Here is a 22,323-nt window from a genome sequence, read left to right as displayed (position 1 = left end):
TATTCTTTGTAAAATCAACCTATTATTGGCCCGTCTCAAGGTATACTTGATAGACCACACATTCAGTCATATTTCCCCTCCCCACCCACTTCGTTTCACACCCCAGCTCGGGTGCCCAGCCAGGAGTATCAAGCGCTTTGAGATGTCCTCCCAATGTGAAAGGCGCTATATAAGTGTAAATTGTATTGACATGAGGAAAGATATTGTGTCCCACTGCTCAGGCCTGTTAGTTAATGAACGGTGATATGTTTATCTGAGTCATTTAGAGAGAGAGAGAAAAGCAGAAGGAATAGCACTTGCGGAGGTGAAAATGCAGTCACGAGTATGTGGACTGACAACGTAAATGACTAAGTGAGAATATTGGATGTTGAACAAACTTTTAATGAAACAGATGAGAAAGAATGTCTTGATCACAAGATGTGCTCTTAAGGGAGAGGGACTAAACAGATGTCCAATTAACTCCATAATCCGCAGTTGGACATTTTGTAGCTTTGCAGGTATGAGGGAATCTGAACTGCGTAATGAGATTCTTTAATAAGGCTTCCGAGGCACAAAAGGGGTTTCATGAACTGAAAGTATATCATGCCGACCCTCGGGAATGACGTGGTGCACTTATAGTGTTGTTCTCTTAAAGGGCCATTCAGAATTGCATGAGAGTGATTCAGTTTGACACCTTCCATCAAAAATATTCTCAATCATTAATGTGACTACAATCCAGGGAGGGGTTAGGGAGACAAATAATAATAACAATCCTTGCATTTGATACAGCGCCTTATCACATCTTCGAGACGTCTCAAAGCGCTTCACAGAATATATTGTAACGTCGATTGATTGCGTATTTTGTGGGCGAAATGCGCACAACTAGTGTCCCACAAACAGATGCAATAAGTGCAACAAACAGAAATAATAAGGGCTGATTCAATGCCTCCTCTTACCGTTTCCTGCCCCCATCCTCAAGCCTCAACGATCCTTCAGCACACCAAGGGTTAAGCGAACAAGCTGTGTTAATGAAGTTCTGTGCAGTGGCATATTCTTTGAAAGTTTTGCTGAAACTGGATTCATGCTGTTTAATTAACACATCAAGCTGGGTTCTCTTTAATTATAGATGTGCTTCTGGACTCATCCATCTTAACATGCAAGAATGATATCAGTGAGGAGAATGCTTTCTGCTTTTTTTTCCTCCCCCCCCCCCCCCCCGCTTTATTGAATACTCAGATTTGTTCTCACACAGCCTGAACGTTGTGTGTTTAGTGTGTGCATCTGTCTGTAAATAGGCATAGGGTAGGGTATCTATCTTAGAGGAGAGAAGTGATTTTAGAATAAAGTAAGGATCATTGATCCTCAGCTCTTAAGGAGTTGTGAATTTCCTGCAGTGTTGGGTTGGTTTATTTTCCGGGGTGGGGGGTTGTGTACAAACTTAGAGTGGGACTGTGTGATGGAGTAGAATGTTTGCTTCTAAAGGGCAAGTTTTCGTTCCATCAATTTAACGCTTGTGGCCACACGGTGTGAAACTGTGCTGGGTGATGTGGCGGTGGGGCGGGCGGGGGGAGGTGAAAGGTGTTGTCTGTCTCTGGAAGCAGATCGTTGGGTGGGGGGGAGTGGGAGACACTTCAGATTTGTCAGTACTGTTATTATTAGTATTGCCTGTTAATTCAGGTTGGAATAAATGCCATCCTGGGGAACAGACAAATCCCCTCACACTGAACCCCATGAGATCCAGGACAGCATTGTCAGGACACTGTGCATGCCTCGATATCACTAGCCCATTGATGGCCTGAAATTACCAGCTGGATTTGAACCTGAACGACTATTTTGTTTTTCCGATCATGCAGAATTGTGTCTGTCACCTGTAGTGACTGTGCATTCACCTCCTAAAAACACACCTTCACTATGCTTTACGGTAAAATCCTATACAGTACTCTGAGGCATCCTCCTGACGTGTAAGGCGCTAAAACAAAAGCAAGGATTATTATTATTATTATTGTTATTATTATTAAGCAAAGGCCAGGAAGACTGTGCACGATTGTTGAAAATTCTTAAACTCACTCTTAAAGTCTGGCTGGCCCCACTCTCTGGAACCCCATTCCAGAGTCCCTCCAACTCAACCCCACCCCTTCTTACTCCCTCACTTTCAAAGGGCGCCACAAGACTTACCTCTTTGACTGCGTTTTGGTCATCTTTTCCTCGTCCCCTTGCTCAGGTGCCATCCAGGAGTGTAAAGTGTTTTGAGACATCCTCCCGACGTGAAAGGTGCTATATAAATGCAGATTGTACTGTAGACTGTTGTTTTTCACAATTTGGCAGAAAATGGTGCCACGGGGGAAATTGTGTGTCTCAGGTATCCACTGTTATGATGGCAGTGGAGAATAGTGATTGAAAGCCAGAGAGGTTGGAGGATGACCTGAATGTCTATCAGAACATGGGGTCTCAGAGCTTCTTACATGGAAACAGGTTCTATGTAAAGAAGCTGGTAGCATTTAATAGTGTCTGAGTCTTTCTATCCACTCCCTCCACTCAGCGGGCTCCAGCTTGCTCCATGTCCCCTGCCTGGCCTACCCCACCATCAACGGTCAGGCCTTCAACCTCTATGCCCCCACCCTCTGGAACTTCATCCCACAGCCCCTTCGCCTCACCCCCTCCTTTGTGTCCTTCAAGGCCCATCTCAAGACCCTCCTCTTTGACCCTTCTACCTCAGGTCCAAATCCCTGACTGTCCAGCACCTTGGGACGTCTTCCCGATGTGAAAGACCCTATACAAATGTAATTTGTTGTTGTTGTTTGTGTCGAACTTTAGATGCACACAGCAAGTTGAGGTTGTTTGGCATGAAGAGAATGACAAGACCAGAGATGGCTCAATCCTAACTATTTTCTCTCTTTCTCTCTCTTTCTCTCTCTTTGTCTTTCTGCAGCGCAAAGTCCAACCACCGCTGACCCCTTGCAGCAAGCATACGCAGGAGTCCAGCAATACGCAGGTCGTTAGTATTAACACTTTATCTGCTTCTGACTTCAGGCTCTCCAAACCTCTTTGTCGCTTTCAAAATAATAATCCTTGCATTAGCTTCAAGTTGCTGTGCGCAGATTGGCCTTTTGCATTGGCCTACAAAATAATAATAATAATAATCCTTGCATTTGATATCGTACCTTTTCACATCGTTGAGACGTCTCAAAGCGCTTCACAGAATATACCGTAAAGTGAATTGACTGTCCACTCTTGTCTCTGAGTCTGAAGGTTCTGGGTTCAAGCCCCACATTGGGACTTGGAATCACACAGTCTTGGCTGACATTCCAATGCAATGCTGGAGTATGTTGTATTGTTGGAGGTGCCAATCTTTGGTTGAAATATTAAACCGAGGCACTACCTACCTGTTCAGGTGGACACTAAAGATCCCATGGCACTATTCAAAAAGAAAAGGGAGTTTCTTGCTGGTGTCCTGGCCAACAATCCCCCAAATAAAATTGGTCACTCACTCCATGGTTGTTTGCGGGGTATCGCTATGTGCAAACTGGTTGCTGCGTTTTCGCCCACAAAATACACAGTCACTCCACTTTACAATATATCCTGGGAAGTGCTTGGAGTCGTCTTAATGACGTGATAAGGTGCTGTATCAAATGCAAGGATTATTATTACTGGTTGTGTGAGGTATGTTTTTGGCGGTTGGGTGGGGAGAGGTCAGGCTCAACTGGGCTGTGACCTGCTGTCACTCACTGCCAAGGCTCACTTGGGGCATTGCTGTGCGCAATTGGCTGCCGTGTTCGCCCACAAATATACAGTCAATTCACTTTACAGTATATTCTGTGAAGCGCTTTGGGACGTCTTGAAGACGTGAAAAGCGCTATATCAAATGCAAGGATTATTATTATTATTATTAACAGTGAGTTAAGTGGCCACTTTGGTGGGAGGGCAACCACAGCACTCGTGAAACCACACCCAGCAAGAAGGGCCCAACCATGAGCAGAGAGAGGTGGCGGGGAGAAAATTAGAAGATTGATCAGACACACTCTTTTCAAATAAAGTTTTGAGACATTTCTAGACAAATTTGACAAATTTCTGGTAAGCAGGAGATGTCCCTCCAGGGAGAGAGTGCGCATTCCATTCCAACAGTCTATCTCTGGGATTCCCATGTGCAGTTGGGATGCAGGGAATTCTCAGTTCGGTTTGGATTCTCTTAAGCACGGTGATGGGTTTCTGCGTGTGTCAGACACCCGGCTGACTAAAAAAAAATGTAAATGAAGTCAAAAAGGCCGGGATTTTTTCCGGCTTGGGAAGATGACAAGTGGTGGCACATTGGAAACGGAGAGAATGGAGTTTTACAGAACTCCTGCAGTTCGGATAATGACTTTGAGATGCCTTGGTTGTTTCATTCATTATTGTGCAAAGTCCCCCATCTTGTCGTTTGACCTTTGGATCTGAAATTGTTTTTTGTTCTGTATTTATTGCAATATCCTCCTAAATGAGTATAATGTTTCACAACTTCACATTGGCAATAATTTAATCATTGCATGCCTTCTGAATTGATTTAATTTTAATTGCTTTCCAGATCAGTATGAGAACATTCTTAGTGTCTGTTCCAAGAATGATTACACCAGTGAAGTTCTACTGCAGTCATTTTTCATTGCGGTGTTAAGATTTACACCAGACATTAGGCACACTTCAGAAGCACCTCATCCTGTACCCTCCCAGTAACACTGCAAAAAAAGTATGTTTCAAAGATTGACATGTTATTCTATATTAGAGAAAAAGAGAGAGAGAGACATGTTATAGTGAGAGGATGATGTATCTTATGTACGTGAGAGAGATTTGTTTGATTCTTACTCATCCCTGAGTGGGACTTGATAGTTCACCAAAAATACACAGTCACTACACTTTACAATATCTTCTGCAAATCCAACAGGAGAGGAATCTCTAAAACAATGACTGCAGGATTTGGTGAAATAGAAAACGGACAGGAGGACATTTTAGTGATGATGATAATAATAATAATCATTCCAATAATCCTTGATTTAGCACCTTTCACATTAGGATGAAGTCTCATGTAAATTGCAGTCAAAGTACACCAACTAATTTGTGCAAAGCAACGTCCGACAAACAACCATACAGTGAGTGACCAATTTTGTTTGGGGGATTGTTGGCCAGGACACCAGGAGAAACTGCCTTTTCTTTTTGAGTAGTGCATGGTACCTTTAACGTCCCCTTGAACACAGTTTAGCATCTCACCCAAATGATGGCACTTCCGGCAATGCAGCACTCCCCTAGAGTCGGCCTAGAATATGTGAGTTTAAAGCTATAACTTAGGGCTTAAGACATTGCAGCAGATGTTGCCCCGAGGCCAGTGATAATTATTGGTCGCTTTGGACAGCAGTTTGGGTTGATGTGATAATTACTGTCAGTAGTAATATCACATGCCGTAATTTCAACCCAAATGTTGTAATTTATCATTCCAAGGACAGAACAAAACTAACAGTGCTGTTACCCTCCCCACCGTGTACACAATCTCGTTATCGTAGCGCTTGCCTACCTCTCTGATCTTCTCCTACCCCACTCCCCTGATCGCTCCCTCCGCTTGGCTAACTCAGACTTACTGTGGCTCCTGCCCCCTCTACCCCAGCATCATCATTCAGTCACTACACTGTAATATAGCCATGTGAAAGGTACTATATAAATGCAAGTTATTGTTATCTATGGCTATTCTTTACCTCCCTCCCCTCCCCCTCACCATAGAAAAAGTACCTGGAGTTGCTACTGATTGCAGACAAGCTCACATCTGTCGGGTTGATGAGGAATTCATGTCCCCCCTCCCCTTCCTCCCCCACCGACTGTTAGTGTTATTTTCCGCACCGAAATAGGAGAGAGAGAGAGAAAGAGAGAGAGAGAGAGAGAGGAAACTGCAAGAAGATTATAATTGGTTCGGTTTGTTCAGAAAATATTGTGAATTAGGAAATGCCAGCTGGTTCTTCCCGTACGTTCCTCTAATTATACTTTATAATGTAAAAAAAAACGTTACAAGAAAATTAATGTTTACAGATGCTACCTGGGAGAAGGCGCCTGGCATCTCTGAGAGCTGCCGAAAGTCTTCATTACCCGAAGGACGAAATTGATGGTTAACAGTTGGCGTCCTGAATGATTGACAGCTCAGTGTTCAGGGTGCGCTCCCTTAAATCCATATTTCCACACAATCGATTTTTTGTGCAAAATCCATAATTTATTTTCCCTGACGCTGCAAAGTCTGCGGCTTGCATCTCAAACTTTGGGATTATTTCCCCTCTCTCTCTCTCTCTCTCTCTCTCGCTCTTTAAAGTTGAAAATTGCTTTGCCCTGGATACCTACTAGACCATACAGACAGTCCATCAAATACAATTAACCTTGAACAGGAAGTGTCAAGATAAAAGAGATTGATTGACAGATTGACTTTACCGCCTGAATACGAGGCAATGAAGTGAGCAGCTAGAATTGTATTAATCTGTCCATAGAAATACCCTGATCTATGCGGGACGAGGTGACGGGGCGGGGGGTCTGTAGTTATTCCAATGGAGAAGTGGGGGTTGGGGTTATCTTACACTAATCACGATAAGCAGAGATCATTTTGCTGGAGGTTTACAGTGATCAGTATAAGGTGGACTCACCAGGCTCCCTCCACCCCCCACCCCCCGCCCCCTGCCATGACCATCATCAAGTGTTTAACAACATATAACACAGGGATAAAATAAATTGTGTTCATAACCTGTTCATCAGGTGTCAGCCTGGCTCAGATTTGCTCTCTGATCTCTCTGATGTACTATTGTTGAGGCAGATCTTCCGTTAAAAAAAATTGCAGCTTTGTTTAGTTTAGTTTATTCTGCTGGAGACATACGGCATCCTGTACCTTGTTAACTACTGCCAAACAGCACAATGCTACTCACCAGACCAGTCCTGCTCTGTAACTAGCTTGCTGCACATTGGCTGCTTGGCTTTCTTCATCTTGCCAGGATTTTCTCGGTTTCGCACAGGGAAACATGTACCGAGACAGTAGAAGAAGAGCTTTATCCTTGGAATTGAAGGGCAATTTCAACATAGATATCTGGAAGTATTTCTTTATCTGGAGGATAATTAGCAACTGGAATAGGTTGCCAGGAAGGGTGGTTGAGGCCAGGGACACTTGACGCTGTGATTCGAAAACAGAAGGGTGGGTGTTATGGAAGGATGAGATCAAATGGGCCAAAGGGACTTCTTCATCCAAACCTATCTTGTAGTGTGAGAAGACATCCTACACTTCCATACGCACCCCATCCTCCAAGTCAAGTCACCTTCCACAGACATCGTGGACAGAAACCAATCCTTTTCTTTGTCTAATGCATCACCGTGCACCGTGTCCTCTGATACTGTTCTCACCCCTTTAAAAACCACTGTCATCACTTCTATCCTTAAAAAACCCTCCTTGGACCCTTCTCTACTCCCTAACTACCGCCCCATCTCCAACCTCCCCTTCCTCTCCAAGATCCTGGAACAAGTTGTTGCTTCTCAGCTTCGCTCCTTCCTCTCCCGCCATTCCCTTCTCGAACCCTTCCAATTGGGTTTCTGTGCCGCCCACAGCACAGAAACAGCCGTGGTCAAAGTGACAAATGACATTCTGTCCATCTGCGACCAGGGCTCCTTTTGCCTCCTCATACTCCTTGACCTCTCTGGTGCTTTCGACACCATCGACCATGCTATCCTCATCCACCGCTTCTCCTCTCACCTCAACCTCCATAGCGCTGTCCTTGATTGGTTCAGATCGTACCTCTCACACCGCCTGCACTTCATGTTCTCAAACGGCTTCTCCTCTAGCTCCTGATCTTGTGCGGTGTTCCTCCGGGCTCTGTCCTTGGTCCCCTCTTCTACGACATCTATATGCTCCCTCTTGGTGACATCATCCGCAGACATGGGGTCAACTTCCACGTGTATGCGGATGACACCCAACTCTACCTCTCTGCCTCCACCCTTGACTCCAGGACCACTGTTGTGCTGACAGAATGTTTGTCAGACATCAAGTCCTGGATGAGAGCTAACTTTCTTCAGTTGAATGTCAACAAGACTGAGGCCCTCCTGATTGGCTCCCGTCAGCGCCTCCTCACCTCAGGCACTGACAACGTCACCATCCATGGTTGCACACTCCACCTTACTAAGCCATTCCGGAACCTTGGGGTCTTGTTTGACCCTCAATTATCCTTTCTACCCCAAATCTACGCCATGACCCGCTCTGCCCTCCCCCACCTCCGCAACGTCGTCCGGCTCTGACACTTTTGCCTCTGCATACCTGAGAGATAATGTCATGGCAACACAAAATGCCATGCTGGAGACCTTTTTATTCAAATTTAAACACTGGTGGAAAGGTTAACACAGAGTTAATCCACAATTTATTAAATATTACTTATTAAGTTTCAGTGCAGTTCAAAATCATCAGGGAAAAAGTAAGATCCTCGCATGCACAGAGCAATCTGGATGAGGAAGAAGCCACAGACAAAAGGACCACACTCAGATAAATGCTTCTCACAAGCCTCACAATAGAAAGACATGATAATAAATGATATAAATTACAGGTGCCCATAACTATAACCTGGATTCAATTCCCTGGCAGAGCAAATTGTTAAGCAAGTTTCCTTACTCCACACACCTGTGATATAATTAATCCTTAATCTTTCCATAGCCTTTGATTATCATTTCGTAGCAACACAATCCAGCATAGTTACAACAAACCGTATTCTTATAATACTCTCATAGCAGGACCGCCATGCCTAATCATACTGATCAATGTGTTCATGAGTTTAAAATACAGAGGAAACTAGGGAAATGTTTCATATCATTCCTGCAGTCACACCTGACTGCATTGGTTGCAGATATTAGGTGATCCGTGATTAAATAACATTTCCAAACAAATTGAAAGGGATTTACTGGGTGGTTTGCTTATTTACCTGCAAGTTAAAGTAAAACCGGTTCCCAGGCAGGGCAAGACCTTAGACAAGTCTTGACTCCACACACCTCTGTTTATTTAGCATTAAGTAGGAACCTGATTGTGAGTCGATCCGGGGATAATAATCCCTCCACCCAAAAATTGGGTCATTCAATCCATGACTATTTGTGGGAAACTGCTGTGCGCAATTGGCTGCCATGATTCACCCACAAAATACACTTTACACTATACTCTGCTAAGCGCTTTGAAACATCTCAATGACATGTTAAGGCGCTATATATTGAATGCAGGGATTATTATTATTATTTGTAAAAACGCAATGCTTTGTGGAGTCCTGTAGCTCAGTGGTTAGAGCACTCGCTTTGCAAGCGAGAGACCTGAGTTCAATTCCAGGCAGAGGGCGAAACCTTGGGCAAGTTTCCTTACTCCACACAGAGCCTAATAATAATCCCTCCAAAACAAAACAATAATAAATTGGTCATTTTCAATCTACGACTGTTTGTGGGACATTGCTGTGTGCAATTGGCTGCCGCGTTCACCCACAAATATACAGTCAATTCACTTTACAGTGTGTTCTGTGAAGCGCTTTGGGACGTCCTCCCGATGTGAAAAGCGCTATATCAAATGCAAGGATTATTATTATTATTATTATGCTCACCTGAAGTACTATCTCTTACACTGTGTTACAGCTGCCTATCCTGCTGCGTATGGCCAGATCAGTCAAGCCTTTCCACAGCCTCCTCCTATGATCCCCCAGCAACAGAGAGAAGGTAAGTTTCACATGGCATTGCAGTACACAAGAGAGAGGTTTCTCTCCATCATCAACAAGGTGACTGGATTATAGAGGAGAAATTAAGCTATGAGTGAGTTACAGACTGGAACGTGTGTTTGTGTATTCAAATAAGGATAAAATGAACATTTTTTAAAAAAGGTTTTCAAAGTAGTTGATTGTTGGTAAGTAAAGTCTAATGCTGAAATAATGGGATTAATTTGTTACTTTGAAATCAAGTGAGTTGAAGAAGCCTGCAGGTTACTATCCGGGCTGGGGATAATTAGGGGTTGTGGGGTGAGGAAATTCAGCGAGGAAAAGCGAGAGCAAAGACAATTCAGCCAGTCCAACCCAAATAGCCCATTCTTCTTCGATGCTTTCTTGTTATTGTTATAGCCAGCGGTGAAACTCCCGCTGTCGGCATGTGTTTTGAATGTAGAAGTGAAGTTTATCGCTGACAGGTTATGCCATTACAAGATCTAACGTACACTGTGTGCTGCCTAATCATGTACTTCACTACAGTGAGCAACACCTCTGTGAATCCCTCGATGCAATCACAGTAACAATGCCACAGAGGTTAGATTATAAAATGTGAGCAATTTGTAATAGCGAACACCTTTTTGACTCACAATGTCCTGCTAATGTTGTTCAGGATGTAACTTTCAGACACTTTGACCTACTGTAAGACTGAATAAACCATTTCAACCTGGCTACAGGCCACCCATTCCTTCATTATGCAATGACTGTGTATTTCGGAGGTAAATGCATTGTGATGTAGGTGAGATATTTTGACATTATAGGCGCTGTATCAAATGCCAGGATTATTATTTTTATATCAAAATGCAAGTATTATTAACACTTACCCCTGGCAATGGGGAAAGTCCACGGCCAAAATAGGAAAGCCACAGTTTTGCTAGTAGATTGGGTGCTGTGGTTTCCAATGCAAACAAGGTATTGACACAGCAACAAGATCCTGAGGGAAATGTAAGAGCCACGTAGGAACAGGAGTGGGCCATTCAGCCCCCCGAGCCTGTTCCACCATTCTATTTGATCATGGCTGATCTGTATCTCAATTCCAATTCCCCACCTTTTCTCCATATCCCTCGATGGCATTACCTAACAAATATCTATCAACCTCAATGAAAATTTTGAAAATTCCACTTGAGACTCTTAGCGGAGAGAAGTCTAGATTTCCACAGTCCTTTGTGTGACAAAAATGCTTCTGGTTTCACTCCTATCAGGCCTAGCTCTAATTTGGTTCTTCCATCTGATAACACCTGTGGGGCGTTTCGTTCACAAAATGTACAATCAATTCACTTTACAGTATATTCTGTGAAGTGCTTTGAGACGTCTCAACGACGTGATATATATCAAATGCAAGGATTATTACCCTGCAGGGCCACACAGTATAAAACCAATTGCAAGGTTCGTCCTAACAAAATTACAGGTCTGAATATTATTTATAATGTACTGGACTGACCAGCCTATAAGAGGATGTTGTATCAGTTGGACACAGAAAGGATCAAATGCAGGACCAGTGGGTGTCACTGGGAAGCTTTGACAGCAATTTTATTGGTATTTCCACATCTTTAATTCCCGGGAAATGTCACAGGGACCATGAACCTCTGTGAAAAGGCTGCATTAGCATTAACAATTCATCCTTGGCAAGTATGATAATAACATATTAGCCAAGGGAATACTGGTTAGCAAATATTCATTAGGACTCAATTTACTATTAAAAGGAAGAAATAGTGAGTTCCCATCATTCAGATGAAGCCAAGGCTAATACATTTTAATGAAGTGAAAATGGGTTGCTGTCAGCTCCCAGACTGACTTGTTCATTTTAAGTTTTGTCAGTGATGTGAATGAATAAATGCCGTTAATGCCATAGTAATCTGCAGGGTCACAATGAAAACTTCACTCTTCAAATGCAATGGAAGACTTCATAAATTTTGAAACGCATTTTGAAGTAAAATCAAATTCAAACCTTGTCAAGTACAATTGAAAACATTTAGCGCAGCAAATTGCATTACATTACTTACCCTGAGTCCACCTTTCCCCATTCATTCGTGCTTTGCTCTTCTACCACTATCTGCGTGCCCAGCCCAGCGATAAATACATTTCTCTTTCACTGTCAGAATCAAGCCAACCATCTGTGGCAGTCTCGGTAATCCAGTTCCTGATCCAGGCGGGTACGCAGTATTCCCGGGCACTGCTGGTGACGGCACAGCCATCCTGGCTCATCGGCAGGACTTGGAAGGGCAGACCAGTCATTGGGGGCAAGGAATCTTCCCACCTCAGCTCCTATTAACCCTACAAGCCGAAGCCCTAATGGGCAGTGTGTTCCTGTCTGAATAAGCAACGGGGAAGCTTGCCAGACAGTGCTATCAATAGCAAACTGGTTAGATTGCTTTCAATGGCACACTATGCTGTTTCAGCTGGTTGGACTCCGACAGTATCCCAACACATACACACTCCAGTATTTTAGTGATACTCCATAATCCCTCCAAAAACCAAAAACAATAATAAATTGGACATTTTCAATCTACGACTGTTTGTGGGACATTGCTGTGCGCAATTGGCTGCCGCGTTCGCCCACAAATGTACAGTCAATTCACTTTACAGTGTGTTCTGTGAAGCGCTTTGGGACGACCTCCCGACGTGAAAAGCGCTATATCAAATGCAAGGATTATTATTATTATTATACTGTTAGCGACTAGTACCTACCTGTGACAAAGGTTTAAGGCAATGTTCATTTGCAATGGGATTTTCCTAATTCAACAAAGGCAACTTATAGAGGAGACACTCAACCTTGGTCTAAACCTACACAGGTATTTTAACATTTTGTTTCTTTTTAAAAAGTCTACAGAAAACCTGTTTCAAGATTAAAACTGCCCACACAATGTATCCTGAGCATGTATTTTGCCCACAAAATATATAGCCAATTCACTTAACAGTAGACTCTGTGAAGCGCTGTGAGATGTCTCGACAACGTGATATATCAAATGTCAGGGTTATTGTTATAAAACAAACGCAAAATACTGCAGATGCTGGAAATCTGAAAACAAAAACAGAAGTCGTTGGGAACACTCAGCAGGTCAGGCAGCATCTATGGAGAAAAGAAAGTGAGTCAACGTTTCGTTTCTGACGAAGGGTCGTGGACCCGAAACGTTGACTCACTTTTCTTTCTCCATAGATGCTGCCTGACCTGTTGAGTGTTCCCAGCGACTTCTGTTTTTGTTTTATTATTATTATATATGTTTCGACGTCTTTGGGAAACTGAATGTGCTACTTCTTATTCATGTTATCCACTTGTGTGCCATCTGTCACCTTTCCAATGTGGTACAATGCTTTCTCTGCAGGTCCGGAGGGCTGCAACCTGTTTATCTATCACCTCCCTCAGGAGTTCGGAGACGCTGAGCTCATGCAAATGTTCCTGCCTTTCGGTAATGTCATCTCCTCAAAAGTGTTTGTGGATCGAGCGACAAACCAAAGTAAATGCTTTGGTGGGTACAGATAAAAAAAAGTTCACTTGCTATTCTGTGAAAACATGGTTTTAAAGAAAATACATTTTATTGTCAATACACTGAAATAATTATGTCTATAAGTGGGTCAATGCAGCGCGCGAAGGGTTTAGCTCTTTTGTGAATTAACGTTTAACCTTTCCCCTCCGAATACCAAACCTCCCTTTGCTTCAATTAACAGATTGCTTTACTGAGAAAAAAATGTATAGACTGCTGAGGGCAAAGGGCTGAATTGTATTTAACACTACAATATTCTTGCTTTGCTTTTAGATTACCAGAAACTCTTGTACGTAGACTTGCAGAATATTGTATTTCCTTGAATGGAACAAAGGTCTTGAATATTTCCGTGTTCATACAACTAGAGTTTATGGAGCAAATCCCCAAATTATCCAAATCATACGAACCCACAGCTTCAAAATAGAAATGCTTTCTGATCGGTTTACTAGTTTGAGATGGTTGCAATATGCTGGCCTGAAATTCGAGTGAAACTGAATTGAACTGGAGTTGTTTTCTAGTGGAAAACCACAAGACTTCGCCAAGTGAACTTAACTCTTCTTTATTTGGTTCCTTGATGGTGAGGGTGTTACTGAGAACAAAGCCACCCTTTTCTATTACGTTTGATTTTGCCCACAAAATATACATTCAATACAGTATATTCTGTGAAGCGCTTTCTCTCAACGTGAGAAAGCGCTATATCAAATGCAAGGATTATCATTATTATGATACAGAATAGAGAATGGCGACCTTTCCCATTTGGATTGAGCTCCTATTTGACAGAAAGGAAATTTGTCCATCCCTAAGAACAATGTCAATTGCCCCACTCCACCCCCCGCCACCAACCCCACTCCCCCAAGGGAGTCCTTTAGGCTGTATGGTTAAAGTAGCCAAAACGGTATTTTCCTTAATAATTTTAAAAATGACCTCTGTCCGCTGGAATGTTTTACTTATCCAGACCTCTATAGTTGTGCTACTTTCCTGCACCTTTTATCCTTCAAAAACAGTCAAAAATCCTCAAACAAAATATTCCCCACGAGATGAAAAGTAATTCTAGAGCCAAATTGAACAGAATAAACAAATTAAACGTCCACCTTTTTACACTGGGAGAGAGTCACAGCTCTTTTTACATTGTATTTAGTCCCATATCAGCTGTCTCCAACAAATGGGTAAAACATCTGTTCTGGAGCGATACATAGAGTATGGCACGGAAACAGGCCATTTGACCTGACTTGGTACTTGGTCAATACCATGCTGAACCAATTGGTTGTATTCAAGGAAATAAGACAATCGTTGATGAGATTAACTTGTACATAGTGGAACTCCCATCAGCGCTCTTCCAACACACATTGATTGCATCAAAGTTTCAATGTCTTTTGAAACTACGTTCAAAAAAGACCCATCTGCCAGGTCAGTAGTTTTGCCTGGGTCCCACTGTAAACCCATCCACCATTTAATGGCCTGATTAATGAGGGCAATATAGTTTTTTTGTAGTATTGCAGAATGACCTACTATGCTGTGTAAACATATTTATTGCAGAGAGGAATATAAATAAAAGAAAGCATAAAATATTTCATAATTTATTATTAAATTGTTTCATTGAGTCAACAGTGCTAAAGCTTAGCACGTTCAGCAGTCAAACCTTCCTTCAGTTGAATTGTTGCGACAAACGCTCAATGGTTTCCTTGACATTTTAAGATGTATGTTTGTTAAACTGAGGAACGGAGATTTTTAATATATGTTTTACTGTAATATGGGATTTTCGACACCTTTTTGTATGGCATCATATGGTACATTTGTCACTTAATAAAAAATGCAAAGAACAAAGATATCTCTAACCAGTTAAATGTTATGTCGGTCTGTTCTGCGAGTCCTGACAACTGTAAACTGAGCAAGGGCTGAAAGTGACATCCAGCCTCTGTTATTTTTCAATCTTGTTCTGTGGTCTCTCTTTGCTGTGTTCTTAAAGCTGGTCTTCAGAGGCTGCTTACGCCTGTGTTTCTCACAGGACATTGCTCTTTCCCAAGTGTAAAGGAAGATAGGGTGGTGCATTCTTTCTTTCATCTCTTTTTCTTCTCCTGTGAAGCTCAACTGGACCTAAATGGTTTATGTCTAACTCTTACTCAAAATATTTCAAATTTCGCCCACACGATATAATCAATCCACTTCACAATATATTCTGTGAAGCGCTTTGTGACATCTCAACGATGTGATAAGACGCCATATAAAACGCAAGGATTATTATTAATTATTATTATTATACAGTTCCACCACATAGCAGTCCTGTAACCTTTATTTGGGGACGCTTCCATATTGCATCTGTTGTTTAAACCCTGTGAAGACTGCAGGAGCTTTGGTGCACCAAAATGCCAAATTCCCTGCTCAGCTTATGAGCTGAGCTCCAGTCCTCCTCCGTGCTACACCAGCATCAAAAGCTCAGTGACGGCAGGAGAGGGATTTGAGAATTGTAAAGTAGTTCAAATTGTCTTTTGTTGTCCTCAAAGGGTTTTTAACAGAAAAATTAAACAAGCCTATGCCGTTTACGCCAACCGCAATTTGCAACTTAAAAAGACCAGAATGAAGATTAAAAATGCCACATTGGCTGGATGTTCTCTGTCGGGAAGGATTATTTGTGGGATGTGCAGTGACCTAACTTGTTACTTGATTGTTAACACATCTCCATGTCTTTCCTTGTGGCTATTTTCTGTCACCACCTCCACCCACCACCCATCTCTCCCAACCCCCTCCAGCACCACTATCACCACGCCCATCCTGGACCCCATCTCCGCTTCACTTTCTTTTCTTAAACCTTTGAATAAGCCAATATAAATACTATGTAAAGCTCATGCCTTTAAGTGATTTATTATTTTGCCCACGGCTCTGTTTATCTCAGAAAAAGAGATCCCCATTGGGAGCTCTGTCCTTTCGTGCATTGTCAGAAGCACAGGTGTAACCGTTTCTTTTGTGTATCTCAAGCTAAGTCGAGGCTCATACTTCAAAGTCGAGGTGGGGGTGGGGGGTGTTAGTGGGGGTGGGAATGAGATGGTTAAATGAAGCAAAATGAGGAATAAGGCAAGCAGGCAGGTAACAGGGACTGAACAGATCACTCTGGTAATAGAAGGGCCCCAAGCCCTAGCTCCAATCAATATGCACCTAATACTTTCCAGATTTAGGTAAGAAGGTTGTGTCCCTCCAGGGAGACAGTGCACATTCCATTCCAATAAATATCTCTGGGATTTTCATGTGTAGGTGGGATGCCTGAAGTGCTCAGTGTGGTTTGGATACTCTTAAGCATGGTGATGGGTTTCCGCATGTGTCAGACACTTGGCTGACCCCCAAAACATTGTAATAGAAGTTTATTGGGATGAGTATTATTGTATTTGTCAAGAATCAGTACATCACTTATATTAATGAAGTTGCCTAATAACTGACTAATGTGATGTGATGATTCACTGTCTCACCGATGCCAGTAACCTTCGAATTAGAACCTTTCTAGCCAGTGTAGTAATTAATTGTCAAATATTGCTCACATTATCCCCCCACTCCACCAGCATCCAATTTCTCACAGTTACTTACCTAAATGCCAAACCTGTATTTGCATTGAAGAAGGGCAATGTATAAGTGCAAGTTGCTGCTGTTGTTGAACTGTAGAACGCAATTAGATATAACCAATTAAATTGGCTCCATTTCTGATCACTTTAGAATCCTGCTGAGAGTAGTTAAGAATAGATAAACGGGTCAAGTTTGTGGCATTTTGTAACAGGATTTTTTAATAAAAATCGCATCTGACCCTTTGGAATTTAAACACTCCCAGACTCTACCCCGCATGAAGGGAGCTGTATGACTGCAAGTTGTTGCAACTCCACTCGAATACCAAGCTTAGTTTTGGATTTCCATGAAGCAGGGATCAGGCAGAGTAACCACAGGGTTTGTTGACCCCAGGGTTTGTTGTTTACAAATCCTCTTGCCAATCTCACAAATTGGTAACTGCTTAGGCAAAGGGGTTAGTAATATAAGTGACTGCCTGATTCTTGACAAATAGAATGACAATACTCATCCCAATAAGCTTCTACTGCAATTTTTTTTAGGTCAGTTGGGTGTTTGACACATGTGGAAATCCATCACCTTGCTTAAGAGTATCCAAACTGTGATGATGCAAACTCTAAGACAGGAATATTTCACACTGCAGAGAGCTGTAATTCCTCTCGGAGTTTCATGTAGGCCAATGTGCGATTATAATGGGGACATCCTGTTAGACTCAAACAGGGGGAATATCACTGCTCTTACTGCTGGCAGCAGTTCTGTCATTCCAAGCTTTATTTATACTGTTTTACAAACAGAACATTGCTTTGTGAGCCTAGTTGATTATTCTGTGACTGCATAGATTCTCAGGTGTCCGTGACTAGCTTTGCGTGAGAGCGATTCACTAATAGAGGCTGCTTTGTGACAAGAACTGATGAACAACCCAATGTATTGTCAACATTGCTTCAAAGAGCATTGGCAGATCATTTAACCCCATTTCCATACCTTTCCTCCATACCTGTTAGAACCCTTGTTTCCCAAGTAACTATCCATCTCCTTTTTAAACATCCCGATTGATTCTATCTCTACTGCGTTCTGGAGCAGTGATTCCACATTTCCACAGCCCCTTCATTGCTTTTTGTTTAGTTCTAAACTGACCAGTGGGGTGAGTGGGTGGGGGGAGGGGGAGAGCGTGCCATAGCTGGCAATTCAATTTCCTGCACCGACACAGTTATGTGCAGTGAAGCAGATCTAGGGTGAACACTTCTGTCCTGATCCCACTATGCAGTAATGTCAAAGCTGGTCAGATTCCAGCAGTTATCCCAACTCATACTCTGGGGTCCCCAAGCCTTGGCTCTTGCCACCCTGCGCCTAATACTTTCCGGAATTAGGTAAACTGGTTACGTCCCTCCAGGGAGAGAGTGCACATTCCATTCCACAATCTATCTCTGGAATTTCCATGTGTCGTTGGGATGCATAGGAATTCTCAGCTTGGTCTGGATACTCTTAAGCATGGCGATGGGTTTCTGCATGTGTCAGACACCCAGCTGACCAAAAAAAAATCAAAGCATAAAGTAGTTGTGCTTAGTTTGAATGGAACATTAAAAACACAGTCAATGTGATTCCTGCAAATGTTGTGTGGGACCTAGGAAATAAATAGTGGTTACAGCGAGGATTGCTAATAGTTTCATCAATCATTTTAGCACTTTGCACAAAAAATTTTTTTAAAGAATACTCAGTCTGAATGATTTAATAAGGATCATGCCTGAGTATTTTTGGCAGGATAGTTTAATATGTTCCCCTGCGCTTGTCGTTTTTGTAGCATCTAATTACAGTACTTTCCAGCGATTAAATGAGAATGAAGTGGCAATCTTCATATCAGTTAGGTGTGACCTCCAATCCAGTGTACAAAGTTATCTGTTGAGCACATTGAAAGTTTCAAACTTGGAGCCGGTTGAAGCCGACTTGCAGCAACTCATCTATGGGGCAATTTATCTCAAATTGCGGTGCTGAGTGCATTGTCCTGCAAGTGCAGGTCTACAGAGCCTGAAGTCCATGCATGTCTCTCTCTTTCTCTCTCTGTTCCTCCAGATCTTTGGTTTCAGGTCCAGTTGCTCACTGTACACACTCCTGATCCTTTCATCTGAGTACGTGGTGCTGCTCATCTCTCATTAACTTTAAGGTCCACTGTGTGTGTGCGCGCGTGCATGATGCCTGAGTGGGTGAGGTATTTTTCTTTCAACTTTCGTTTGTACATAGAAACAGAGTGAAATCCTCAAACGAGAGACTGGTTAGATTGTAATTGGATATAATGGTGTGAATGCTGCCACAGATATGTGTCACGTGATATTCCCTATTGCTCATGTCCTCTGTACGCACATTCTGACACAGGCCTGGTCTGATATATTTTTCTTAATGCACTGAAAAGCACCAAAACCAGTTTGTAAAGGTAAGAGTCCGAACCGAATGTATTTTGAACCGTGGATCTTACGTACCAACAAATGCTTGATTTCTTTCTGGCTTATGCGACTCCTGTCACTACATGTCTGTCTCATGAAACTGAGAGCAAGTGTAGTATTTAGTTGGCGAACCTAATGAAGTGATCCTGCTCTGCACATCCCAATATACAGCAACGATGCAAAATTATGTTTCAACCTTGTAAGATTGGACCAAATTGATTTCTGACTCCCCAGATAAGATTTAACATCAAAATACCAGGTTGATTTGGAGGACCTTTTGCCTGTCTCATCACAGGATGTTATTCCTTCCTCGTTTTGTGCTGTAACCACACTCCCTTCTCTCCCTCCTCTCAGTCTATGAATAACGGTGGGAAACAATATTGCAGCAGCTCAAATTACAACAAGCAGAATAAGTGTCAAGAATTCTGGATTTGCACAAATGTTGATCTGAATTCTGATGCTGGCAGCATTGCTTTTATCTGAATCAGGTCCGACTGTAGGTAAGGCCTTGAGAGGAGGAGAGGGCGAGGGTGAGTTTTGAAAGCACAACAGAAGTCAACTTGGTCCATCCTATATCTAAAAATGTGTGATTACTAGGCAACGGGTTGTTAGAAACATGTTTGTAAATGACGCTTTTTAAATGCTGTGGGACTTGAACTCTTCGGAGCTTTAACTCTTTGTCCTCCCCAGAAAAGATTTCCATTCAAGTGGTTTTCTTTTTTTTCCTGGAAAGAATAGCCTGGAGATGGCAAAGGATTAAGGCAAGGTCTTCCACACATACAAGCATGAATTGTTGTATTGGTGCTTCCTGGCCCACGAAGTTGTAAAACTAATGTTTTCGGCAGGTTTTGTGAGTTTTGACAATCCTGCCAGTGCCCAGGCTGCCATCCAGGCAATGAATGGCTTTCAGATCGGCATGAAGAGGCTGAAAGTACAACTCAAGAGGCCAAAGGATGCCAACCGCCCTTACTGAACCGCTGAAACCGAACTGAGACCTGAGAGCTATTACAGGTAATTTTCAGCCTTACCGATGGTGTTTTATTATTGTATCACGTCTATGCTGCAGTCGTGCCTGTTTTAGCAAAATACCGTTTGCATTTTTAACCCCCAGTGCCTGTCATTTGTGTGAAACGGATCCAATTCCATGCTGACTTTACTCAAGATTCGATTGGAAAGCTAAAATCTCCCGCAGTCTTCGCTTAACCAAAGCAAGAGACTGCTGTTAATGCGGGTCAAGCTGGTCGCTATTGGTTCCTTTTGCTAGTCAACAGGCTGAGAGCCAAAGGAACCTATAGATAACGTATTCAGCTACAGTCAGGACTTGTGGATGTAAATTCATTCCCTGGGGATGTTTTCTCAGGTGTTAGTGGTCCTATTATGTTGAAATCCACAGAGCGTTCCTTAATTGGACCATTTGATGAATGGAAGAAATCATTTCCTCCAGGGTGTCCACAATACCAGCTTTCCCTTGTGTATTTCCATCCCAAGGCCTCACAACCCAGAATTGTTAATAGTCTGAAATGTTGCTCACGATGTGCGAATTCATAAGAGGGGGGCGGGGGCGGGCAAATTTGGATGTTAAGCTCATGCATAAAGCACTTGTGATTGGGTCAGACAGCGGATATTTGGTGTGTGTTTTGGCCGGGGTTGGTTAAGAGCTGTAACTGAACAATTAATGACCCATTTCTGGTCCTGGATCTTACGTAAATGATTTCTTTCTTATTAGTTGTTCTGTATCATTATACCAGGGGCATTTGCAGGAACTGATGTGTTGGACAATATAACTCGGTAGTTAGCGAGGTTAATGACTACATGGACTCTATTATTCCTGCCATTCCTCTTGCAGTCCAGTTCAATAGATCAGCTGTTATTAACAGAGCAGTACTTACTCCAAAGCTATTAAGCAAAGCCCCGGCAATCAGCTTCCTATAGCTGACTGAGCGGCTACACAGCTGATAACAGCTTGTACAGAAACCAATGCATGTAAACGTGTGACATTCCTAAACACAATTCCTCCCATTAACTCTCGTTGTTACTTATTTAGGGAACGTTTATCAGCTGAGCAGAAATCGCAGTTGAAGCATATCCTTAAAACCAGTGCTACGTGCTTGTCCCTCATCAAAGACCTATAAACAGCTCCACATTTCGTGAGTCACATAGTCTAAGCTGACATTCCAGAGCAGTGTGGGGAGTGATGCATTGATGGAGGTGCCCATCTTCGAATGAGATGTTAAACCGAGGTCCCGTCTGTTCAAAAAGAGAAGGGAGTTTCTCCCAGTGTCCTGGTCAACAATCTCCCAAATAAAATCGGTCGGTCATTCATTTCATGGCTGTTTGTGGGACATTGCTTTCCATAAATTAGCTGCCGAGTTTGCCTACAAGACATGCTCCACATTAAGCCCCGTGAAATACTTTAAGGCACCTTCCCAACGTGAAAGGTGCTACATTAAATATAAGGATTATTATTATTTTTGTAATATAAATTTCATCATATCAGGAGTTTCATTATTTCAGGAGTTTACTAATTGAATTGTGATTGGGGTCCAATTTGAGATAATCACAGCAAGTTGCTTTGGCAGCTTTTGGAAATTGTAATAAATCATTTTGCAATTATTACAAACTAAATGATTAAAAATAGCATTTCCCGTCCAAATTGCAGCTACTGTAAGTTTTGAATATCACAAGTTATACCTGTGGTGGCAATGGAACAATGAGCTCTGTTGGAACTCACCACATCTCCCATGAAATATACAGTCAATATATTTGCAGTATATTCTGTGAAGCGCTTTGAGACGTCTCGAAGACATGATAACGCGCTATATCGAATGCAAGGATTATTATTGTTAACACCCACTCTAAGGGTCTCGCTACCCCTCAGAACGTTCTGTAGTCACTGCTTCTTTAGGACGTGAGTCAAGATTTTCAAGAAGTGGGTGTGACACCGACTGTTTTGTGCAGCCGAACTTTAAAAAATACGTTTAAAAGAAGCAGATAGTACAGCAACAAAGGTGAATTCCTTTAGGGCTGTGATCATTACAGTAACAGCATTTAGCCTGAAATTTTCACCTTCAATGCCCTCCCCAGCCTTGCTCCTCCCTACCTCTGTAATCTGCTAATGCCATATAAACCTGT

General features: G+C 42.5%; 1 protein-coding gene across 1 annotated transcript in view; it reads left to right on the top strand.

Annotated features, from left to right (window-relative positions):
* celf4 (CUGBP, Elav-like family member 4) overlaps window positions 1–22,323 on the top strand; it is a 536,216-nt gene that overhangs the window by 502,665 nt on the left and 11,228 nt on the right. The window contains exons 10-13 of the mRNA XM_042335783.1: window positions 2,909–2,971; window positions 9,613–9,693; window positions 13,055–13,198; window positions 20,037–20,202. Of these exons, the coding sequence (XP_042191717.1) occupies window positions 2,909–2,971; window positions 9,613–9,693; window positions 13,055–13,198; window positions 20,037–20,164 (416 nt within the window). The 3' untranslated portion in view covers window positions 20,165–20,202. The remainder of the gene's footprint in view (window positions 1–2,908; window positions 2,972–9,612; window positions 9,694–13,054; window positions 13,199–20,036; window positions 20,203–22,323) is intronic.

This window comes from Callorhinchus milii, unplaced genomic scaffold (genome assembly GCF_018977255.1).
Source record: "Callorhinchus milii isolate IMCB2004 unplaced genomic scaffold, IMCB_Cmil_1.0 Scaffold1, whole genome shotgun sequence".
NCBI classification, from domain to species: Eukaryota; Metazoa; Chordata; class Chondrichthyes; order Chimaeriformes; family Callorhinchidae; genus Callorhinchus; species Callorhinchus milii.
This window is presented reverse-complemented; position numbering and strand designations above follow the sequence as displayed.